The 25559-nt window shown below is 50.9% G+C and overlaps 1 protein-coding gene across 3 annotated transcripts; it reads right to left on the bottom strand.

The window, feature by feature from the left end:
• Window positions 1-18: 18 nt before the first annotated feature.
• Window positions 19-18117, bottom strand: LOC116943758 (phospholipid phosphatase 3-like). Of its 3 annotated transcripts, XM_076066111.1 has the most exons (8): window positions 17603-18117; window positions 16929-17481; window positions 7249-7403; window positions 4599-4745; window positions 3843-3973; window positions 2382-2439; window positions 1151-1327; window positions 19-775 (listed from the first exon to the last, which is right to left on the bottom strand). In XM_076066111.1, the coding sequence occupies exons 2-8, from the start codon at window positions 17017-17019 to the stop codon at window positions 566-568; spliced, it is 969 nt and encodes a 322-aa protein (XP_075922226.1). In that variant the 5' UTR covers window positions 17020-17481; window positions 17603-18117; the 3' UTR covers window positions 19-565. The 3 variants fall into 3 exon arrangements, with proteins under 3 accessions (XP_075922226.1, XP_075922228.1, XP_032812848.1); XM_076066113.1 differs by lacking the exons at window positions 16929-17481; window positions 17603-18117 and adding an exon at window positions 17482-17595; XM_032956957.2 differs by lacking the exon at window positions 17603-18117 and having other exon boundaries at window positions 16929-17587.
• Window positions 18118-25559: the final 7442 nt, after the last annotated feature.

A 25559-nucleotide genomic window follows, 5' to 3' on the forward strand; every position in this document is an offset into this window, starting at 1 on the left:
TCCTACACCTCCTCCCCCTCCTCCCCCTCCCACACTTTCCTCGTCGCTCTTCCTCCCCGCCATTGATCCACGTTCACCACCCCCCCCCTCCCGCTCGTTGGAAGCCGACATCGCGTGCCCGACGACTCAAGCCCCAGCGTGACACCGCCAGAGGTCTCTCTTATCCAGAGACAAGATTGTTATCTCCCGTGTGTTCGGCCGCAAACTCAGCCATCGTCGCTATATCGACATTTTTATTAAATCGAAGGCGACGCATCAACCAGGAGGGCATGAGCTTCGTTAAGATGCAAAGCTTCCCTCCCAGTCTGCATGTGAGCCGAGGGCCCATCGTCCAAACAAACGCAGGGATATGATTAGATAAACCACACCGACGCTGCCCAACAGCAATCGGCAATTTCAAATGGCGCCAGCAATGGGACGATGCATCGGGGGATGCGGTTGCCTCCATGCTCGATCGATTTTGCGAGCGTCAGGGGGACTCAGCGGACCAGGTGAGCCGCGCGTTGGCCCCCGTGGAGTCTCCCCGCGATGGGAAACGATGAACTTCTCTCGAGCCTGTGGCCCTTTAGGCCATTATGAGTCGCCCCGTGAGCGCCAGATCGCCCGCCAGCTTCCCGTTGCCGTTGAGGTGGTCGTCGCCGCCGCTGCCGCCGCCGCCACTGCCGCCGATGCTGGGGGTCCCCGCGGACGGAGGCGACGGGTTCGACACTGGGCTGGGGACGCGACTCCACTCCAACCGCACCTCCCGGGGGAAGAGGCCCGAGATGTGGAACACCTGTGTGGGCGGGAGGCAGGGGGAGTGGTGGTGATTCTGTTTGTTGATGATGCTTATCCACAGACGAAATCTCAATCGAGGCTCTGGATCTGAATCCAGATCTCCAGGAGCATGGAGCTCTCCCCTTCAGTCTCTGTGCCCCCAAATGATCTGTGGTCATGTGCCACCAATGGGCCCTAGTGTCCCAACAATCCCTGCTGCCCCTGTGATCTCCACACTCCTTGCAATGCACATGCCCCCGTGCCCCCCCTCCCCCCCCCCAGCTCTCGATCCACGAGTCTCTTCCTTTCCTGAACCCTGCGATATTTGTGACCCCCCCCTCCCCACCCCGGTACCCCTGCACATCCCCCTCCACCCACCCCCTACGAGACTCACCACGAACACGGCCACCAGGCCCCCCTGCAGGAACCCGGCGGCGACGTCGCCCACGTGGTGCTTGTAGTCAGAGACGCGCGAGAGGCCCACGAACATGGCGAGCAGCAGCGCCACGGCCTGCAGCAGCGGGCGCAGCGAACGCGCCCCTTGCCAGCGCAGACGCGCCTCCACGTACAGCTAGGGGGAGACAGGGATGCGAGGACACGGGGATTGTGGGGGCACGGCCGGACTCGGATGCGGGGGCACGGGGGTGTGGGTGCACGTGGACGCGGGGATATGGGGGCATGGGGACACGGGGATGCCGGGACACTTGGATGCGAGGACACTGGGATTCTGGGACACGGGGACGAGCTATCAGAGACGACATTTCTGGGAGGCTCAACAGGCACCCATGGCGAGCCGAGAGCCACTCCCTCCGCCAGCCACGCCCACACAACAAGTAGCCGCCCCGCAACTTTCGTGCGACGACAACAACAACATCCTGGTGCTGTAATCGTCAGCGTCATGGTGGAGAAAGTTAAAGGAACAAAATAGGGACAGTTTTTTTTTGCATACGTGGCATACGTGGTGGGTTTTCGCTGGGTGAGCCCAATTTCCTTCCGCGGGTCCAATGCTCAAATGTAATTTTCCAAATGGCCCATATATAGTGTGAGGGGGCAGGTTTGTAGGGTTATTGTTAATCCTATCACGGACGCATTGGGGGTGGTGTTGCCAGCCCCACACGCAGTCATTGCAATTTCCCCAGTGTTGTTCATTTAAGGCTGAGTCCATCGAGGGGAGACCCAGTACAGGTTATGATAACACTTTACAATGGTGTTAATCATTGATTGTGAATTGTATGCAATGAGTGAAACACTGCGCCACTGTTCCCCACCAACATGCACACACACACAACATCAAGACAACGACCCCCTTGTCGAGCCTTAACAGACTGTTGGGGCGTCTGTGAAGGCTGGCACGGCACACGAGGTGGTGGTTGGTCAGCGCCACGCCCGACTGCCTTTGTCTCCACAGTGGCAATGTGTACACATTTCATCAAGTTGCACTTATTTGGGGCTGAGTCGACCTAGGGGAGACCCAGGACCGTTCTGAAAATTGTCACTTCCGTTGGCCTTGAGTGCGGGAATCGCACTCGGGTGGCCGAGTTTGCAGGGCAGTGCGATAACCACTCCACTACTGCTCCACACGTACACACACACACGTACAAATACGTGCATGCGCATGTACTCACAACGAGGAAGACCATGCTGTACATAGCGAAGGATGCATGGCCAGAGAAGAACGACTTCCTGGGGAAACAAAGGTCCAGACACAATTACTACAGATCCACAACCAATACAGATCCACGACCACTATAGATCCATAATCACTCTAGATTAAAAATCACTGCAGATCCACGGCCACTCTAGTACCACGATCACTACAGATCGACAATCACTACAATTTTGATCAAAAGCATTTAACAGAAGCTGCTGCCCCAAGGTTTTGGAGCCACCCAGGCACGCCTCATGGCATCTCCATTCTGCCATCTTGGTCCTCATATGAAAACTCACTCATTAAAATCACGAAATGTTAACATGTGAATGTGATTGTACAATATAATTGCGATTAAAACGTTTAAAAAAATGTAATTGTGGAATGCTTCGATGTTGTCTGCTGGCCGAGTCGCCCTTGATAAAGAAGCGGCCTAGCTCAATGGCCTCCACTCAGTGGGAAATACACTCCTGGTTCTGACACTACAGAACCAGACACGGTCACTCGGACTTTACACTGGCAGAGCATGCGCAACACCTTGGAGTTGTCATTGATCCTGAGCTCTCCCTGACCTCTCGTTCTCTCGCTACACATCTCAACATCGCCAGGACCTCACACCTCCTCCATCTGCCCAACATCTCCCACACCCGCCATTTCCTCACCCCGGCTGCTAACCAAAACCGCCCCACCCACCCCCCCGCACCCCATGCCTCCATCGTCAACATCATCACGACTCGACGATGGCAACTCTGTCCTCTACAGGCCTGCCCACATCCCCAGATCCCTCATCTCCAAACGCATGGACGAGTCAACATATATTCACCGCTGCAGAATTGTGCTCCACCGTGGGCAGTGCAGCAATATCCGTCGTACATCTGTGCTCAGTTTAACACGTGACCGATATCGTCCACAAAAAAGGTGTTTGCTGGGTTAGATCGCGGTAAATATAAATGTGTCGTTCGCCCGCCACCACCCGATACAGACAATTAGTAAGGTTTGTCGCGTAAACAAAACGTGCCGATTAGTTACTGCTTCAGCACACCGGTGTGCTGGAGAGTAAACCCCACAACATGTACAATTTGAGTACGACGTTTCTCTGGCGATTACAACCAGCTTCATCAGGCGATTTGCCAGAAATGTGCAGGAGTCTTCCTGTTTTCGGTCTTAAATAGAGTAAAGATGATGTCATCATTGTGAGCCTGTCAGGTGCGAAGACCAGAGGGGGGTTAATGTAGTCATATAAATTCCAATGTGCCGTGCTAATAATCTGAGAATATGCAGTACCTATTCCACACAGATACTGAGAGTGCAGAGATTACGCCTGTGCTCTCTGCCTTAGCCAACCAGCGCGACTGAGCAGCGTGGCAGTCAACTCAGTCTCATGACACCGTACAGGCACGGAGGTGGGGGGAGAGAACGGGCTGCCACACTCTCTCACCGCGCCTCCATCACGAGCTTGGGGTTCCCCGTGCACACGTCTTCCGTGATGAAGCCCTGGGAGCAGTCGGTGCGCGCCGGGTCCGGGCGGCACACGGACAGGAAGTGAGGGCGCAGACGCCCGGTCCACGTCTGCGGAGACACGGGGAGAGATGGGTACACAGTAGGGGTCGGGGGGGGGGGGGGAGACGTGAGATGGAGGAGACAGACAGGAGACATATTTCGGGGGCATGAAGGTAGACACGAGGACACAGGATGAGACAAGCACGAGGAGGTGGTGGTGAGAGACACCAAGACAGATACACGAGGAGACATGGTGACGCAGAGAGAGACAGGAACATGCAGGGAGAGACACAAAGATCCACGAGGAGACATGGTGACGCAGGGAGAGACACACGGAGGTAGGGCACAATAAGATGGAGGGCGCACCAGAAAACTGACGTGGGAATTGGGGGACGCGTGGAGGTATGGGTAAACACAAGGAGACAACGATATATGGGAGATGAGAGGCAGGGGAGACGTTTGGAAAGTGTAGACAGGGAATAATAATAAAAAAATCAGGTTTGATGATGTTGGTAATGATGATGGTGACAATGGTGTTGATGAATGATGGCAGCCATAATGGTGATGATGATAACGAGGTTGGTGTTGATGACGTGGGTGGTGACAACGATGGTGCCGATGATTATGGTGGTAGTGATTGTGATGCTGGTGCTGCTGATGATGCCGACGATGGGCGGTGGGCCCTCTTCCGCACCTTGGCGAGTGCGGTGAGGGAGAGGCTCGCCGCGGCTCCCAGCAGGAAGGAGCCCACCAGGCGGTACAGGTTCGGGACCAGGTTCCCTCCGCGCAGAGGATCCCGGCGCAGCTGGGAGCGGCCCCTGATGCACTCCACCAGCACCACCTGCGGTGCCGCGAGCAGCGAGCGCGCAGCGAACCCTCTCTTAAGTTTAACACGTAGGCCTCTCTCTTAACATCGACTGTCATCATCATCATCGGCCACGAACGGTATCGAGCGCCATCAATTAACATCGACTATCAGCTTCAGTCATCAACATAAATCCGCATCAATCATTAAATATCATCATCAGCATAGATCAGCATCAATGAGCATCAACTAGCATCAGCATCAATCAACATCGGCTGTCAGCATAGTCAACACCATTCATCATCAACGTCATCTGCACGAAGCGCTATCTGCGTACAACAACATTAACGCTCGTCATCAGTCATTGGCCACACGTCTCGACGGCGTTCAGGAGTGGTTAGCGCCGCCTCCACTGCGCCCCCGTGTGGCAGACAAACGCCACGATGCACGCCGGATGCTTTTGTCCATCGCAGAGCAGCGACGACGATTTCACGTTCAGGTGGTCAAAGGCGGGTAGCCACGTGAGGAGACGGCGGAGCGTGTCGCTCTGACGTCTCCGTCGTATTCGCGGATCGTGCATTGCGCCGTCATGCGTCGTACGGCCTCTGTTCTGGATGACCACAGGTCGCACACGCTGGAGCGGTTTTTCCATTGTCCACTTGTGCATCGGGTATCCGCACCTGCCACGGTTTGTTCGAATGGGGTTTAGGGTGGACCATGAAGTTCGTGGAAGATCAAACCCATCGAGGTAGCCCGAGCCAGCCTGCTGGAAAGGCATCGAGGGTAGAGGTTTACTACATCTCTCTATGTCCTGACGTGGGAAGGGGTCATTGCCCAAAGCGTCACCAATTTAACTTTTTTGTTTCTTTTGAGGCAGTGTTGTTGACGAATGTAAATATAACACGTAGCCTTTCGCGACCAATACTATGATTACAATTATTTTGTTTTGTGGTCAGATCGTGTAAATTAAATGTGTCATACCCCCCCCTCTCCACCCAACACAGCCGATGAATACATGTCACATGAACAACACACGTGCCAAATTATTACTGCTTCAGCAGCAGGCACTAGTGCCTTAAAGACATGGGTGCCACAGTGGTGAGATGTCGCCTGGTATACAGAAAGAACCATGGGTTCGATCCCGACCCTGACGCCTGCATATTTGGAGTTTGCATTTTCTCCCTGTGGTGGTGTGGATTTTTCTCCGCGTCCTCTGGTTTTTCCCTCCACATTAAGAAACATGCGTTTCGAGTATTTGGCTGCAATACATTTCCACATGATAAGCCACTTCGTTGAGATATCATTTGCGGCCAGGTCACTTCTGAAAAATAACTATATAGCTCAGTGGGCCTTACCTGCTAAAATAAACATTGTTTATAGTTTACATTTAAATGGGTACGAGACGTGTTGAGTTTTGTTATTTAACGATGATCAAATAACGAATTTCAACCAATTATATGTTGCTGGGATGGGAGTAGTTGTGTCGCCAATAAGCTGATACCGACCAAGGCCAGTAGGGCACACCTCGTTCCGACAGCGTGCGGGAGGCTTCCATCCAGCAGTGGATTGACAAAGGGCAGTACAGCAAAGTGGGGACAATGTTTTGAGAACTGTAGGAAATTTCTTTGGCGGGGGGGGTGCAATGATTAATTCCCGTGGGGAGGGGGGCGAGGTGGGTCTGGGTACCTGTCAGACCACATATGCCTGCAAGCTGCATGGATTTCTTGGCTGGAAAACCTGAGATGGATCTCAATGCCTGTCTGACGTGGAACCACTGCACGTCCCCGATCCTATGGTCCGGCGCTGCCTCCTCTAACGCCGTTTCCTTAAAACGTTATATGTCCTGGAGGTTCCAAATTCCCGCGCGGTTCAAAATTCCTGCAGGAGAACACGTGACTCACGACGCTCCCTCTACCCTCCGAGCCGCGCGCGTTCAGCTCCAGTGCCCCCCCCCGCCCGCCTCCGCCCGCCAGCCTTGAACGCTTCCTGCGGGGAACGTTCGTTCACTCGACCTTTGGTAACTGTCTTTGCTTTATTGTGATAACGTTTATTTTTTTTTACCCACGGTGTCTGGGAAAGAAGTCCTGGCAAGCGAGAGTGCTGGCGATGTGGCTAAAGAGTCAAGGAAAAGCGTCGGTGTGGACGTAAAAATGCGACACGTGGAGGCGGGAGGGCATCAGGTTGATGTTGGGCTCTGCTTGGGTTTGGCTGCGCCAACCGTTAGAACCATTCTCAAGAATGCAGATAATCTGAAGGCTTCTGCTCAATCCGTAACATCGCTAACTGCAACAAAGACAGCTCATTCAAGGAGTACATACATTAAGGCTATTACCGATACAACAATGAAGCCCTTATGTATCGCTCATAGGTTGCGCTGTCGGTAACGCACCTCCATTGGAACCATGTTATGATGACCTCCAATAGCGCGGTTGCGTATACCGCTCCGTTTACCAAGAATGCATCCTCAGCACTGTAAGCCTGTATTGTGGTGACGACTGCACGCGTTGTACTCCAGGTGCGTCGTTTGTGTGAGGCTCACGCTGACGACGGTGATGAGAACCCCCCCGGCGCTGAGCGCCCCGTCCGAGATCGTGTCGCTCGTGACGGGGTAGGAGATGGTTTGGTCCCCGCAGTAGAAGCCCCGGTGAATGGGGCTCACGATGTTGAGCTCCAGCGCGAAGAACGGCAGGGCGGCTGGGGGGGGGGGCGGGGGTGTGGGGAGGGGGTCACGCGGCCGGGAAGAGAAGGCAGAGGTCACAGCGATGAGTGAGCGAAACCTTTTTTTACCAAAAACGATTTTTAGCATATTTTTATCAATGTTTATTTCGATTGTGATAGGGACATCATGCCATACAATGCTGGAATAATTTAGTGCATTCTTGTATGTCAATAAACGAGCCACGGAAGCAGATATTAGATAACTACTTCTGAGATTCAAACAATACATTCCCTCCGTGCTATGGGAGCACAACTTGCTACTATGCTCTACTAAAAATTAATGGTCATTGCAATGCGGGTAAACTGACGTTTAAAAAGAGATATTTTAGTAAATATATTTATTCTTCCCAAAAATAAGCTAAACCAAATGTCACGTGATAACAAAAACAAATTGAGTCATTGGTGGCCACGTTGTGAGCGTCTACTCATTAACTACACTTAAGAACGTCGTTTAACCGCGGGCGGTGGTTGAAACCCAGGATTCTAACCCAGGATTCTCAGCAGTGTCAGCACAAAGCACAGACCTCTGAACAACCCTACCCAGTCAACATTGCACAACGTTGGGCCAAAGCTGGCAGTGGCTAAAGTAAGGTGTCGGCACTTTCAATGACTGCTTCGTGATGTTATTCATTAAGGACCACCGTCTCCGAATTCATGCGCATTGCGGCTCTTGAAATATTGAGGTTTTTTTGTTCTTACCGAATTCGAAATAAATTACATTTATTTTATTTTCTACCTACGTGACTTTACCGAAAGAACCAAAGAGTATGGATTCCTGCAGTCAAGAAAGCTTCAAATCAAGATTAAAGTGCCTCTTTTCGTTACTTTTGGTTGCCGACCAACTGCGTTAGAATGCGAGTAGGAGAATGAATAGATTTGAACTGTAACAGTTACATCTCACAACCATTTCCGTGTTTAGTTTATAGTCTTGAAGCAGACTTTGACACCCCTAACATATAACTTGTTTTTCTTTTCGGGAAGGGGCTTGCATTAAAATGACTACCTCTAACGCGGTAGTTGCCTTTCTGAAGAACACCGCTTTATGGAAAAATCGGGTTATACTAAATAATGTATAATTAGGGATAACGCACAGTCTGCGACAATACGTGAGATGCGTGTGCAGGCCCAACAAAGACTGAGGCGCCAGGGTAGCATCTAGGAGCATCCAGCAGTATCCCGCCTTGTGTGAAGCTACACCGAGGCAGCCGTACGACCGCTTATTCCTAAATCTTGACTTAAAGCTTTCGTGACTGTAGGAATTCATATTCTTTGGGTCTTTCGGTAAAGTCACGTAGATAGGTTCAAAGAAAATAACAAAACACTACTGTCGTTTTTTGTTATTCCTACTCATGTGACGTAGGTCTTTTCACTAAATCGCGTTACATCTAATTCGCATGTGCGTTATAAAAAAATATGTCCTCGAATACATTAATTGCACTATAACCAATTGCCGTTATGAAAACACGCGTTATAGGAGAATGTACTGTATGATCATCAGCTCGAGCTGTCCAACAGCCGCCGCGTGCCCAGTGGGGTAAGCTATCGAGCGTGCAGGCGGTGCAACTACAGCTATGACAGACACCCACACATCAGCACAGGTACTCAATCACATACAATGCAGTGGGTATGATTATGAAGACAGAAACTACAATCTTATGGACACCTCGTCCACAAACCAAGAGGCTGTCAGGAAAATTTTTTTAAATAAAAAAAATGTTTAGCTAAGCCAGCGCTGCTGGGATTCTGTGGTTCAAATTGCTCAGATCCTTAATTCAGTCACTCATGATTGAAGTGGATGTTTGGGTGTCATCAGTCAACGGCTCAGCCTGGCAAACCAATGACTGCAGAAAATAGCCCATCACATTAAATTTGGGGTTTCGCTTAATTTGGACAAAGTTCTACCTCTTAAGATTATTTATGTATTTATGTTGGTTTCACTTCGCTGTTATGGAACAAATATTGGGAAAGTGCAGTACCTCTAGCATCAATGAAGGAATTTTAGAAATAGTTATATGATATCACCTTAGGCGGGCCGTTCTCGACCACACAGGGTGATGTATATCCTCTGTGAGAGATATTACCGAATGGATCACTTCATCTCACGACGTGTATGTACGTGTAATGACAGGGTGACACCTACTGGCTGGAAGGGGAATCACGGGTACGGGCACAGTTAAAGTAACAACCAATCAGAGAAGGAGGTGTATCTGGGGCAAAGGTAACAGGTGGGGTTAGCCGAGATACTCTGGGAACCTGCTCGAAGGTTCCACAAGAGGGCGTGGCCAGAGGCGGGGCCTAGCCACGCCTGGGGGGATAATAGGGGGAGCGGACCCGGGGCTCGTGTGGGGTCCTGGCTGTGTCGCTGCTCGCCGACATCTCTCTCCGTCGCCCGGCCACGTGGACGATCTCCTGCGTGGATTCCATCGCCGTCATCGTCACGCCGCCAGACAAGCGGCGTAGCCGAGTGAGGGCGATGGGACCACGCCGAGTGATCGGCTGTGTGTAGCCAGTAGAGACGTTAATATCTAAGTGGTGTACTCAGTGTGAGGGATAATAATAAGTGTTGGCCTGTGTTGTGGTGCCCAGTGTGAGTAATGAAGAAGTACCCTCTACAAGACGTGTCGCAGAAGTCGCTCATTACAAATGTATGACACAGTGCCAATAGACCAGGATATAGGACTTATTCTCTGCTCTTAAATTCTCATCAAAATAAACTTAAACAGCACAATTGAGATGCATTGTTTTGAGAAAAACATATCCACAACATTGTATCGTATCGAAAATCAGTATACAGGGTTGTGTAAATCACATTTTTTTAAAATCTGCTTTGAGAAATTAAGGGATTTTTTATTTATTTTGTATGTGGTCAATGCAACTGGGCACGTTAATTCACACGCGTACTATTTGAAATGCTATATACGTGTTCAGCGTGTGAGTTTTACACAGCCAGGCAGAAGCTTCATCCTTATGTTGCACAAATTGCAGTCGCAGTTCTTAAGCCGTGGCCCAGCTTTGGTTAGCAGGCAGCCTTCAACGGTCTTTCGAACACTGCACTGTACACTCATAATGCAGTGGGGAAGAAGCAGACAGCTCATTTATTCTCGTGTGAGATCATGTCTCTTCACTGTCCATTGGCACCCCAGGGTTGTCTCTTAGATGTCTCTTCATGTCACTGAGTTTTTAATTAAGAAGTAGTACGGATTAAAAAAACAACCTATTCGGTTTCAGTGTTCAGAAGCTTCCCGTTTTCCAAAGGAGGAGTGTGCTTGTTTCAGCAGCCACTGCTGGGTCATTGCGATCTGTGTTTGCAAAAGCGTCCCGATTATAGCTGTGGGGTCATTGGATGGAATTCGTCACGTGTTGCTCATTTCTTATTCTCAGCACAGCGTTGTTCAGTGTGCACTTACTTGAATATTTATGTGAATACGGTACCACAGATGTTCCGACGCAATACTGAATCGATTGAACCCCTCGGTAAAATTTGCGTATTATCAGCTCTGATCTATCCACTGCTAGATGAAGGCCTCCCGAAGCCGTCACCAATATCTCTCTGTCTCACAACACGACGGATCCATGTAGCTCACAAAGATGAATTCATCACTACACCTTTGCCTGCCACTCCATCATTAGCCTCGACCACCTGGCTAAATTCAATTAAAAATTTTGTTTTACCAGGTAAGGCCCGCTGAGCTATATAGCTCTTTTTCAGAAGCAACCTGGTTACAAATGATCGCTCAACGAAGTGGCTTATCGTGTGGAATGTACAGCAGCTTATCGTGTGGAATGTACAACAGCGAACGCGTGTTGATTCTAAATGTGGCGGGGAAAACTGAAGGACCCGGAGAAAAATTCACACAACTACGGAGAGAGCGACACTGCAAACTCCAAATATACAGGAGTCAGGGTCGGGATCGACCTCCTGTATACCGGGCGAGGTAGTTAACATCTCGCCACACATGAACTTGACCTAAAACTTGCCCTTCCTTGCGACTTGCTCTGTCCGTGCCCACTTAGCTTGTTCAATAGGCAATAAGATGTCTCCGATATGTGTGACCTCTTCTCTACGTGTTCCTCTTGCGGCCTCCCAGTGCAAATCCCAGCACACGCACCTCGCCATGCCTCTTTGCTCACTTTCTCAGCTTTTTATTCCATTTTCGCCGTCGATGTTGGTGTTTCGAATCCATTCCGTACGCCGAATGACCCCAAAAACGATAGGTGTGGGTAAAGACAGGAGCCACGGGGTGCGCCAGTGGAATTACCGCAGAGTGTGCACAGTGAGGATCCCAGGTATTTAATTCATCACGCATAGTCAGCGAAGGACCGTCGTGCCAAACGTGTGACCTCTTGTGATAGCATTTGCATCAACTTGCTCTTGCTGCCATACACCGGTGTCTTAGAGTGATTTGTTTAATCCACGGATTACGGGGGGCGGGGGGGCTGTGGGGCGACCACGGGGGGCGGCTCCTTTCCTTTGAGGGTCGCAGTTCTCACTTGGAACGTCTACCGCCAACTGAAGTGAGCGCAATTTGCTGGCGTTTTTGCGCATCAAGACGGGGCGACGGTGTCCAGAAAGTGACACCACTGCCATCTCCCAGCACCGGGCAATGAAGGGGGAGGCCATTGGATAGGTTGGGGGGGGGGCTCATGTCCTACCTCACACCAGGGCCCATGCCAACCACGCTACTGCGTGGGCAGAGATGCCCTCTGTGCAAGTCTGGGTGGGACAAAAACCCCCGTCGGGGGTACATTCTTCCTCTACAATGGGTTCCAGTAAAAGTGAAACTCGAAGCCACTTGGCATTGACAGCGTTTTAACCTTTGCGCGCCCTTGCGTAGCACAGGGGCTCTTGACCGAGCGGATACAGGTTGTGGCACCTACGGCCCGTTTGTCAATCCACCGCTGAATGAGGGCCTCTCCCTTTCGTGCGGGTTATGGATGGATTTTTGGTTGACCATACTTCACCGCGCTGTTCAGCGAGGGATTGGCAAAGGTGGGGGATCATATGTTGGAGCACAGAACAGTGCAACTATGGATTGTGCTGCACCTCTGCACTGTTGCCCATAAGCTAGCCCCGCAGCAGCCGATGACACTTGTTTTGTGCGTGGTGTTTGCCCATCCACGAGCGACTCCGACTCAACGCGGCTTAGCTTCACGGATCTGACCGCACTGCGGTGATTTGATCATAGGCAATTAAACTTATTCGAATATTTTCATCTCTTTATTCAAATAAGTTGAGTGACTCACTGTTTTTCCAGAAATGTGTTTTTCTTCTCGTAAATGTGACGAGCACTCGCGGGGATCCGTGCTGTTATTTCACGAGATTCATCCATCGCCGTGCTGACTGTAACCGTGATTGCATAAAATCCATCGCGTGCGGCCGATTTCGACATGGACCTCATTCACCGCTTCCCAATTATATTACGGCATTTAAATATGCATCCTGTTCGCCTGTAAGAAAGGTCTCTTTGCGGTTACGTATACATCACATGTTCATACATCGAATAGATTTGCCAAATAACGTTTGTGAGAATAAACGACGCATTAACACCAAACGGTGAAGGTTAGAGCCTCGTTCCTCCGATAACTCTTCGCCACCGTCACCCCCTTCACTCTTCCCCCTCCTCCATCCCCTTCACTTCCCCACCTCCTCCACCTCCTCCATTCTCCACCTCCTCCACCTTCTCCACTCTCCACCTCCTCCACCTCCTCCACTCTCCCACCACCTCCTCCACCTCCTCCACTCTCCCACCTCCTCCACCCCCTCCACTCTTCCACCTCCTCCACCACCCCCTCCACTCTCCACCTCCTCCACTCTCCACCTCCTCCACCTCCTCCACTCTCCACCTCCTCCACCTCCTCCACTCTCCACCTCCTCCACTCTCCACCTCCTCCACCTCCTCCACTCTCCCACCTCCTCCACCTCCTCCACTCTTCCACCTCCTCCTCTACCCCCTCCACTCTTCCACCTCCTCCTCTACCCCCTTCACTCTCCCACCTCCTCCTCCACCCCCTCCACTCTTCCACCTCCTCCTCTACCCCCTTCACTCTCCCACCTCCTCCTCCACCTCCTCCACTCTCCACCTCCTCCACCCCCTCCACTCTCCCCCGTCCTCCTCCACCCCTTCCACTCTCCCACCTCCTCCTCCACCCCCTCCACTCTTCCACCTCCTCCTCTACCCCCTTCACTCTCCCACCTCCTCCTCCACCCCCTCCACTCTCCCACCTCCTCCACTCTCCCACCTCCTCCTCCACCCCCTCCACTCTCCCACCTCCTCCTCCACCCCCTCCACTCTCCAACCTCCTCCTCCTTGCCCACATCTCCTCATTCCCCCCCCCCAACCCCTTGCCCGCATCTATCCTTCCCCGCTCCTCCGCCCCCATCGCCTGCATCACCACAATCGCCCACGTGATCTCATTCCACAGGTGAAACCACGCGCATGGGATTTCCGCTTCACGTGACCCAACGAACATCTCGCAGAGCCGGGATAATTCCTCGTTTCCATGACCACCGGGAACAACCCCAGATCTTGCCGTGGTTCGGCACCAGTTCCCGGATCTGGGTTCCCACGCTCCGTGACCCATGGTGCTGCTCTATCGCGTCGGACCAAACCGTGGAGCGCATCATCTGACGCTTGCCGGCGTCGCCCATACACGGGCAACGCCACAGACATCCGCGACATCTCCCCTGGGGGCCACTGCATAGCCCAACGACCTCAGCATTAACTTCTAACCACGGTGGCGAGATATCAACTACCTCGCTTGGTATACAGTAGGTCGTGGGTTCAATCCCGACCCTGACGCCTGCTGTATATTTGGAATTTGCAGGGTCAGCCCAGAAAAAAACGCACGGCTGAGTTTAAAAACCGAGCCTGGGAGCCCGGGTACCGAGACTGTTCGGAATAATGTTGGCCCAGACTGTTGCGTGAGCACACACTCGTGCGTCCAGGGCCCCCGCGGTTGTGTTTGACTCATGCAGCGCCTCTGCTATTCTCTGGGTTCAGTGTTATGGACGTGACTACCATCCCCAGAGATTCGTGGCAAGAAAATCAGTCTGACACGTACTCGTGTCTCGAACCCGAACACCTTACCCAAATAACCCAGGAATTTGGCTTCCCTTCTTAATTCGGCAACTGCAACCCATGGACGGTCTGTGGTCGGATGAAAACCTGATCGATCGATAAACATTTGCGGGGACATTAGTCACTTCCGAAAGAATTAATGCATCTGGCTCGAGAGAGACAGCTAAAGAGTCAAAGGCTCTGGCTCGAGAGTGAGTCTTACGGTTCAGTGATAATTTCCAAGAATGAACCCCTTGGGATTCCTAAGAGTCGGTGTCCAAGGTTCAGAGTGGCAGGCGACGGCACTCCGAGAATGATTGTGTATTGTCAATACACACAGCTCAGAGAGTCAGACTACAGCACCCATAGACAAACACAACTAGCGCAGTTCAGAATCTTTAGCGTAGGAATGAGGATCTTTATTTCGACTGGATGACTCTGACGACCTATGCGCCTCTTTTTTCTACAGATGTTGTCCGGTTAGCGAGCACCATTGCACCACCTGGCAACGGTCAACGTGGTGAAGTAGAGGTGTGGTCAAATAACTCGCGTGAACGAGACATCGTGGGGAGGTGGGGTGGGGAGGGTCCTCATCCAGCAGTGGATTGGCAAGAGGAATACTCGACGGCATTCTAATTGTCACTCTTAGGGTAACGGGGCGAAGGGAACTGCACAACGCGAGATGAGAGAAACACGGGAGACAATGCAAGCGAGAAGGGACGACATCCAGACATACAAACAGAACTGAATACATTGTTTGACCCCCCCCCCCGAAACTTGACAATCTAATCCAAGCGAGAAACCGGTGAAAGGAGGGCGGGGGGACGGGGGCGACAGTAGTGAATTGTTATCTTATTCAGGGCAGCGCGTCCTCAACCACGGCCAATTATCCGCGAACAGACTTTAATCCTATAAACTCGAAGTCGTTCTAAGAGTCATACTGTAACACCCCCTGACCCACTACAATGAGAGGGTGCAGCAGCATTGATCATCTGCCAGAGAGTCCACGTGCCCAGAGCAGGCATTTCACTTGTCGGTAACACACGAGGTGGCTGGGAGATGTTAACTCCCTCGCTCGGTATGCAGGAGGTCGTGGGTTCGATCCCGACCCTGACGCTTGCTGCTGTATATTTGGAGTTTGCGGTGTCTCTTTCTCCCCGTGATCGCGTCGATATTTCTCAGGGTACTCCAGTTTTCCCCTCCACATTTAGAAACACGCGTTTAGAGTATTTGGCTACTCGCTACACATTTGCACACGATAAACCACTTCGTTGCTTGTGAAAAAGAGCTACATCGCTCAGTGGGCCTTACCTGATAAATGAAATAGTCTAAAATTAACTTTAGCGGTTCTAATTCCTTAATGTGGCCAATAACAGTGAATGATGTGATAAGTCGTAAAAGTGAGGTTATCAAGTAAATTAGTTCACTCTCGTTGGCCCTGCAGATACATGGCTACCTACTAAAGTTGTGTTACCTTAGGTGGTACCGATTTCTGCTGTGGCCCATGGACTATCTAACTGGCTACCTTCAGCCAGCGGTGGAAATTCCACATTCCCATGGCGGCGTTCACACACCACCCGCGAACAGCAATTTTTGAACGTTAGTACTCTGTATCAGCCCCAGATGGATTGCGATGATGACTCTGGCTAAGCGGTGCCCCGTACAAACACAACCTTCCTTTAAAAGATGCCCCACACCGCACACGAACCCACGCGCACGCACACACACACACAGACCCACACAACGTGCAATAGCAAAGATCCCCCGTATAGACACATCAACTGTTGGCGCAAGTGTTGTTCGCATGTACCGATGAAGACCGGAACGGCGCGCACCACGGAGCAGCCTGGTGTGGTCAGATCCACACCGGGCGGCCTTCGTCTCCCCAGTGCTACTGTTGACGCACCGTACCACCAGATTACTCGTTTATGGCTGAGTCGAACTATGCCACTGGTAAACGCCGTGGCCGGGAATCATAAAAATGTAACCGGAATTGTATGGAGCAATGCGGTAACCACTGCGCAACCGCTCCCTTCCTCGCGACTACAAAACAAAGAGAAAGATCCCCCATATAACCTCCACAGACTGTTGGGGCAAGTGCTGTTAGCGAGCACCTACGAAGGCCGGCACGGCACACGAGGGGGTGGGTGACCAGCACCACGCCCGGCCGCCTTTGTCTCCCCAGTGGCGATGCTTACACACCACACCAGGTGCTCATTTTAGGCTGAATTGACCTAGGGGAGACCCAGGACCGGTTCAGATAATCGTCACTGGTGGTGTTGGCCGTGAGCGGGAATCCAACTCGTGTCGCCAGCTTCGTAGCGCAGCGCGCTAACCGCTACACCACCGCTCCCCACTACGCGCAGGCATTAATCGAGACAGAGAGATTTGGGGGAGGCAGTGGCGGAGTTTGCGATGGCCTATTAAGGCTCTGCATGCTCACCTATGAGGAGGCACGCGATGTCCAGAAGCACAAAGAAGCCGCAGATTCGTCGGCAACGAGACGGCGGGTCCCGGTCCAGTTGGGAATCCATGAGTAGAGAGAGAGAGTGCGGGTTTGTGTGTGTGTGTAATAGGTGCTCGCTAACAGCACATGTCTCAACAGTCTGTGTAAGGCTATACGGGTGATCTTTGTCTTTGTGTATAATAGGTGCTCGCTAACAGCACTTGCCCCGACAACCTGTTAAGGCTATACGGGGGATATTTGTCTTTGTAGAGTTTGCCTGCGTGTATGAATGAGCGTGTGCGTTACTGAGCGTTGTGTTAAAGGTATAGTTGCTATGTAAGCATGTATGTCTGTGTGATCCCGAGTACCTATGCATGTATACGTGTGTGTGTGTATATATAAGAGGCTGTTTGTGCGTATGTACACGTGTGTTTATAACAGTTTGTATGCTGGAGATTGTGTGTATAAGAAAGTGTGTGTGTGTATTAGAATTTGTACGAGCGAGTGCAGCGTGTCTGGGTGAGAGCGTGTGCCTGTGTGATCATCTCACCTGTGCGCGTGGGAGAGAGAGAATCAGGATGGAGAGTGGGAGGGATGGAGGGTAACATGGGCGGGGTTCGTTGTGGATGCTCTTGATAAGGACTGTCACGTACACGCGCCTGCATACATACCTGTGTGGCATACAAAGATCCCCCGTATAGCCTTTGAGCAGGCTGTTGGGGCAAGTGCCGTATTAGCGAGCGCTTATGAAGGCCGGCACCACACCCGCGCTGCCTTTGTTTCCCCATTGCTGATGCTCGTTGTTGTGAGCGTCGCTCCTCTGCCCTCCGTTGTTGCTGGAGGACGACGTCCTTCACGAACCTCCCCCTCCTCCTCCTCCACAGAGGCCGATGTTGACAGTGCTGGTACCAGTCATCGGCAAACTCCAATCACCTCAAATCTTCCCATTTCCTCTCAAGCCCGCGGAGCGCCTTTTGAGCCCCCTCTATCCGGCCAAACAGACGCTGCATGGGGCATGCGTTGGTTGGCCATGCGGGCTACGCCGCCCAGCCAACGCAGCCTCGCCTGCTGGATGAGGCCACTCACACGAGTCCAGATCTGTCGAGGATCTGTGACCCCCCCCCCTTCTGCCCGTGCCCAAATCCCTCTTTCGGTCCTTCTCTCCTACTTGCACCCCCTCTACTGAAATAAAGTTCCCCTGTGCACTGAGTGGTCCTCCTCCTTAACCCCGTTCAGTTGCCTCTCTTAAAGCCTCGCCTCTTCTCCGTTGCCCATTCTCTTCCTCTTCCCTCGCTCCTCCACTCCTTCCCGCCCCCTCCCCTTACCCTTCCGTGACCCCCAAGTACCCCCATATCGCGGTCACTTATTCCTCAACCCTTGCACGCCTCTGCCACCGACATCATTATATTACATCTTGATTTGAAGCTTTCGTGACTGCAGCAATCCATACTCCTTGGTTCTTTCGGTAAAGTCACGTAGGTGGAAATAAAAGAAAACAAATCACGACGTTTCGATCGCAACACGAGCGGCCGTAATCAGGCATCTATCACATCTTTCTCACCGTATGTCAAGCGCCGTCATTGAACGCGCTTTGTTAATATCAAATTAGATTGGATCTGTGTGAGCTCCTCACACAACCTGGCCAGGCCCACCACAGGAGGGATCGTTCGGCGGGTGAAGTCTGTTAAAGTCTGTTAAGACTACACGGGGGATCTTTGTCGACGTCTTGTATGGGAGAGTTAGAGATGAGTGTGTGTAGGAGAGGGAGTTGTGAGTGTTTTCAAGAGAGAGTGTGTGATAGTGTGCGAGTGTCGTGCCCGGGGAGCGGTGGTGGAGCGGTTAGAGCACTAGGCCAGCACACTCGGTACTGAAAGAGGCACAGCGAGATACACAGAGCGTCACGTGACAAGGCAAAGTGACATCAACTACAGCGTGACGTGACGTCACTAAGCAAAGTGACATCGACTACAGCGTCACGTCATAAAGCAAAGTGACATCGACTATAGCGTCACGTCACAAAGCAAAGTGACATCGACTACAGCGTCACGTCACGTCACTAAGCAAAGTGACATCGACTACAGCGTCACGTCACTAAGCAAAGTAACATCGACTACAGCGTCACGTCACTAAGCAAAGTGACATCGACTACAGCGTCACGTCACTAAGCAAAGTGACATCGACTACAGCGTCACGTCACAAAGCAAAGTGACATCGACTACAGCGTCACGTCACAAAGCAAAGTGACATCGACTACAGCGTCACGTCACAAAGCAAAGTGACATCGACTACAGCGTCACGTCACTAAGCAAAGTGACATCGACTACAGCGTCACGTCACAAAGCAAAGTGACATCGACTACAGCGTCACGTCACTAAGCAAAGTGACATCGACTACAGCGTCACGTCACTAAGCAAAGTGACATCGACTACAGCGTCACGTCACAAAGCAAAGTGACATCGACTACAGCATCACGTCACTAAGTAAAGTGACATCGACTACAGCAAAAAATCACGACGTTTCGGCCACAACACAAGTGGCCTTCATCAGGTGAAGGGACCGGACTGTCCAGAGGACAGCGCTGGAGTGAACACAGCCAAGCCCAGACCGCGTCCTTTAAGCTGTGTGGGAGGAAACAGAGTGCCTTGACAAAGGAGTTAGCATGACAATTTGCATTTAATTGGCGGATTCAGCATGATGCACGACGACGTAGAGGAAACATGTTCAGACCGGCGAGGGGGCAGGGGGAGTTCACATAGTGTTGGTGTGAAGGGAAAATAAGCAGCTGCGAAAGTTTGGGATACCACCACTTGAAAAAATATACTGTACCATTGAAAATTTGTTTAATGTTTGGTTTCATTTAGAACATCTTTCCAGTGATTGCTTAAATTGAAACCATTTTCTCGGTTGAAATTGTGTCTGTGCTTGTAGATCTGAATTGCCCCGTGAACAAATCTCTGATAGAAACCCGTGGGTTTGCAAAGAACCTTGGTATCGGAGAAGACTATATCGTGATCACCCACAGCGTTGTAACAGTGATCAGCTACGGCAGAAGAATTCGTTCTGCCGTGTTTCAAATCTGATTTGTGCTCGCGAATTCGGTCAGAGATATGTCGTTTCGTCTCCCCGATATAGCAGTCACCGCAGGTGGAGCTCAATTTGTAAACCCCGGAGTGCTGTAAGTCAGGAATGACATCCTTTACGGATGGGATCAGGTCACGGATTTTATGTACTGTATTGAACCGGACCAGGATCTTGTGTTTGTTTAGAATTTTGGAGATCTTTTGAGTAACGCCCGCTATGTATGGTAGTGTGATGGTTTTGATCGGAGTATCAAGTGGTTGTTTCTGTATGGAGGGAGAAACAGCTTGGCGGATGGTACGGTCAGAGTATCCGTTCCTCTTGAGGGCCAGATGTACGTGTTTTAATTCACTGGCCAGGTGGTGTTGGTCCGAAATGCAATGAGCCCTGTGGTACAGTATATTTTTTCAAGTAGTGGTATCCCAAACTTTCGCAGCTGCTTATTTTCCCTTCACACCAACATTACGTAAACTCCCCCTACCCCCTCGCTGGTCTGAACATGTTCCCTCTACGTCGTCGTGCACCATGCTGAATCCGCCAATTAAATGCTAATTGTCATGCTAACTCCTTTGTCAAGGCGCTCTGTTTCCTCCCACACAGCTTAAAGGACGCGGTCTGGGCTTGGCTGTGTTCACTCCAGCGCTGTCCTCTGGACAGTCCGGTCCTTTCACCTGATGAAGGCCACTTGTGTTGTGGCCGAAACGTCGTGATTTTTTGTTATTTTATTTTTTACCTGCGTGACTTTACCGAATAAAACCAAAGAGTATGGATCCTTGCAGTCACGAAAGCTCAAATCTAGAATCGACTACAGCGTCACGTCACGTCATGTGTACTGAATGTTTCAAGCCGGCCCCAGGTTTGTTTCACCCCCCCCCCCCCCTTAAAGGTGTCTACGTTTTGCAAGCGTAAACAGTGGCCGATAAATAGATCTCGGGGCTTCGTGTGGAGTGAGAAGCCAGGTAGCTCCTCCACATGGCGTTTAGGGGCCGTCCATAAATGACGTCACGCACCTAGGGGGGGAGGTCAGATATTTGTGACGATGTGTGACAAGGGTGGGGGGGGGGGTTAGAAATGTGACGTTACATCAAAATGCGCAACTTTAAATACAGACAACACGTTCTACTTAATTAAATAAACTTTTTAACCAATGTTTTCTCCTACAACATCAGAGTGCAGCGCCACATTAAATACACACTACAATGACAATAGTTTAAAGCGATTTGAAGCATGTTTTATATATATTTTTTTTGGGGGGGGGGGCAGAGCTTTGTGACGTCATATTTGAGGGGGGTCTGACTTTTTGTGATGCCGTGTGACGAAGGGGGGGGGGGGGGGGTCAAAAATCGTCCAAAATGGCGTCACGTCATTTATGGACGGCCCCTTACGCAGCCAATTAAGATATATTACCGCTCGAACGATTGCTTGTAAGCGAGATCTCCGTTGCTAAGCCAGAGGTCGTGGTCGCCGCGGGCATGCGACACGGCCCCAAGTGCTGGAAGTCCTCATCAAAAAACAACAGCAGTTCGCCATTCAGTGGCGGTGACGTCACCGCGGCGCTTGTGCCAGGCTAGGTGCACTTTGAGGCCACGCGAAGTGTCAAAGGCTCTCTGGCAGGAGGCGGTCACGGGACAGACCCACGTCAGGTGCCATGGGTTGACGGACAAGCGCCCCGTTACTCGAGGGGAGTCGAGGGTGTGGGCCGTGGAGTGCTCAGTGCTGTAGAATAACCCAGGCAGGTGTCTTAAGTTTCCGTGGGGGGTGATGGTAAAACCCCACCACGTCTTCGAGCACCCATGAAGACGAGAACTGCACACGAGAGGGTAGTGGTGTGCCGAGAACCATGCTCGGCCGTCTTTGTCTCCCCAGTGCTTAAGTTTACACACCGCACTATGTACTGATTTAAGGCTGAGTCGACCTAAAGATGCACGAGGACAGGTTCTGATATCGCCACAAAGGTTTTTCGCGGTTGTGCTCTGCGTTTCTCTGATGTGACTTGGGGTTGTACCGCGTGTTGTTCGGCATAATGTCCGACGTTTCACTCCACATTCTGGAAGCTTCTTCAGGAACAGACGAAGATTCAGGAGCTATGCACATCATAAAGATTTGGATATTACTCAGTTTTTTTCAGTTTCAGTTTCTTTATTTTGGTATAGCCCTGTGAGCCATTCGGCTCTTGAATCGGGTGCAACCACAACAAACAAAAACACAAACAAGAAAAACATCTTAAAGTGACTATGTGACTGTGCAAACAGAAAATCCATGAAAAAAAACAGCAAAATATTCCTGAAAAAAGCACCGTGTGCAAAAAATCTCAGTGGGATGCAGGTCAAACAACAACAACCACAAGAAAATGTAGATTAAGGCCATCAGTCTAACTCTGTACTACAACAAAACAAACATGTCCAAACCAAAAAAACATTTACGAAATCACCAAAAAATAAAGCCATAATTACAATAAACTACATAAATAGCATGTAACACCAAATCCTAGAGCCATAGCTGGCTGCATGAGTTACTCCACAACAACAGAAGCATCAGTCGAAGTATCCATTTTTTTATGTTAGCCGTGACCCGGAATCTAACTTTGGCCGTGCATTGCGCTGACCATCACGCCACCGCTTCCCACGTGCGCACACACACACATATATTGTACGCACACACGATACAAAATACCGTCACACACAAACCCACGCCTATCTTGTGTACATTGTATGGAGTGCATTGATTGGTGGGCATCAGGGTGGTGATGTGGTAGCAGAGCAACTCAGGCCCTGGGTTCGATTCTTCACTTGGACACACCTTACCATGCGCAGTTCCTACGTTCTTCCCATGTTCTGCATGGGTTTCCTCCGGGTTATCTCCTTTCCTCCCATATCTAAAACTAAAAAAATCCAAATGTAACTAAATTACATGTTAATGGCCAAATACCGCAATTCTTAAGAACACGTGTAAATTACTAAATCTTTACTCCACACAGCAATATCATCAATCCCTCACCCCACCATAGTCCAAAGGCTTGGCAAGGGGCCTCGTGAAAAATGGCCTTGAGACTCAGTCTAAACAAGCAAAACGATAATAATAATACTAATGAAATATAATAACAATTCCTGAAAATATGCACGCACGAAGGGAAGAATAGCGCGAGCGGAGGAGATAGCGACTGTTGTGAATTCCAGCGCGCGTGCCTGGGGCGTCTTGAGGATCTCGCTGTTCTTGGGACACCTCTTGCCCCCTAGCAGCAGCAGTTTGTTAAAGCGGCCACACCCTGCTGATGAGACTCAGATAAGTCGAGACCGCCTCAGCGGTTTGCCTGTTTTTTCAAACAAACAAGTTGACGGGACCTAAAATGTATTGCGAGAAGCTGTAAGCGGTGAAATTCACCCCCGGTGTGTCTTTTCGTAGATATGTTGATCGTACACGACCCGTTTCGTGTTTCGGAAATACGCAGCGATGCGCCAGCGAGATACGAGGCTCACTTACTAGACTGGTAGTGCCGCTTTGTGATGTATAAATGCAGGGCTGTGGGTATACTCTGACGATTGCTATCACATTCTTACGCTAACCCAACATGTGACCTATGACCAACTCACCCTGCGTGCGTCGGATCTCTCGTCGGATCTTGGAAACTATGCAGAGAGCTGAGCCCGCTCAGTGCAGCGCCTGGATGGGTGGGCACCAGGGCTTGCCAGGTGCTGTAGGTGGCATCCAGTAGTGAGTGTAATCCCCTCTTCGTATTTCGTGGTGGTGGTGGGCTTTCTCCGGGTGCTCCAGTTTCATCCCGTATGAAGCTAAACTCTCATTAGTGAAATTGGCCAAACATCCCAATGTAAACGTGACCCTCCTGGAAGTTGGGTCTTGAGAATGAGTCAGGCTTTTTTGGGTAAAAAAAAATGGCATTGCACGTGGCACATGGTTGGACTCATGCATGTAAGAATCGATTAATGAAAACAACTTATATGCTAAATTATAGCGAATGGTATGTGAGAGATGGACGACAAAGTGATACGCTATATAGTACAATCGATAGAGTAATCTAAAAGCAAATCGCGTCCCTGACGCGCTGCCAATCAAATCACTGCGCGGGCGACTCGCAACATCATCACCAACAACAACAACCAATGATCTATCTACTGCTAGATGAAGGTTTCCTCATGCCGTCTTACGTCTCTCTCAGGGCCCTGCAGTGCAGCAACCCGTCTCGCTCCTGCACACGAGGAGCCGATTTCATCGTCGGTTCGTCCTCTCGGGGCGTGCTTACCTCCTTTGGTTGCTACTTACTCCTTTGTCGACAACAACACAAAGGCCTACAGAGACATTGCACCGTAAACGTTGAGACGGTCACCACTCCTGGCCCGAGCACCGCAGCTTCCTTGTCACCAAAGCGGTAGCACTCCCCCGTAAAGACGCGGCGTGTGTAGTAATGGGATCTTTGCTCATTTCCTTATTGGGTAACTTTGTTGTTTTACTGTGGGAGAAAACCAGAGAGGCCAGAGAATATGTCCCTCTGTGATAAGTCAGCGGTGGTCATCCTGTGGACAAAAATTGACCCACGGCAATGAGAACGTGGCATTTCCACATCTGACTCTGTGCCACGAACTTACAATTAGCTCCACTCCCGTGCCACGTTCGCTAACTTGAATCGTGGGGCCTACACTTTGACCTTTTGACCTTGACTAATGAACGTATGAGGTTGGAGTCGATGACCATGTGATGCACGGTAGCCAAACGCGAGAGACGGGGTCGACGCAAGGGTTTATTTGTGGACTTGTGCGAGGCTTTCTCAGCCTAAAATGCACACAGACACAGACACACCTAGGCCCCCTCAGCGACCCTGGCAAGCTGACAGTTTGGTTCTTTCGGTAAAGTCACATAGGTATAAAATAGATAAAAAAATTGATTTTTTTTTGTTTACGTGACTTTACCGAAATAACCAAAGAGTATGGATCCCTGCAGTCACGAAAACTTCACAACTTCAAATCTAGAATGAAGTTGACAGTTGCTGCGTGCAGTTATCACGACGAGTTTTCTTCGTCGTCAAAATTCCAGACCCTGAACTCTGGACCCGAAAAAGGCGATTTTTAGGCATGTCAGGTTTGAACAATGGCGATGCACACAGACACCCCCGTGTAGCCTTAACAGACTGTAGGGGCGAGTGCTGTTCGCTCGCACCTATGAAGGCCGGCACGGCACACGAGGGGGTGGGTGGCCAGCACCACGCCCGACCGCCTTTGTCTCCTCAGTGGCGATGTTTTTACACACCGCACCAGGTATTCATTTGAGGCTGAGTCGACCTAGAGGAGGCACAGGACCGGTTCAGAGAATCGTCACTGGTGGTGTTGGCTGTGAGCGGGAATCGAACTCCGGTCGTCGAGTCCGTAGCGCAGCGCACAAATAGCCGCGCTACCGCTCCCCAACGCGTAGACACTGCACACACACAACACTCCACGTATACACATATATCATCAAACATGATTAACCCATTTAAAGCTTTCGTGACTGCAATGATTCATCTTCTTTGGTTCTTTCGGTAAAGTCACGTAGAATGAGAAT

Source organism: Petromyzon marinus, chromosome 1 (assembly GCF_048934315.1).
Source record: "Petromyzon marinus isolate PM22_M1 ecotype Great Lakes invasive population chromosome 1, UKy_Petmar_22M1.pri1.0, whole genome shotgun sequence".
NCBI classification, from domain to species: domain Eukaryota; kingdom Metazoa; phylum Chordata; class Hyperoartia; order Petromyzontiformes; family Petromyzontidae; genus Petromyzon; species Petromyzon marinus.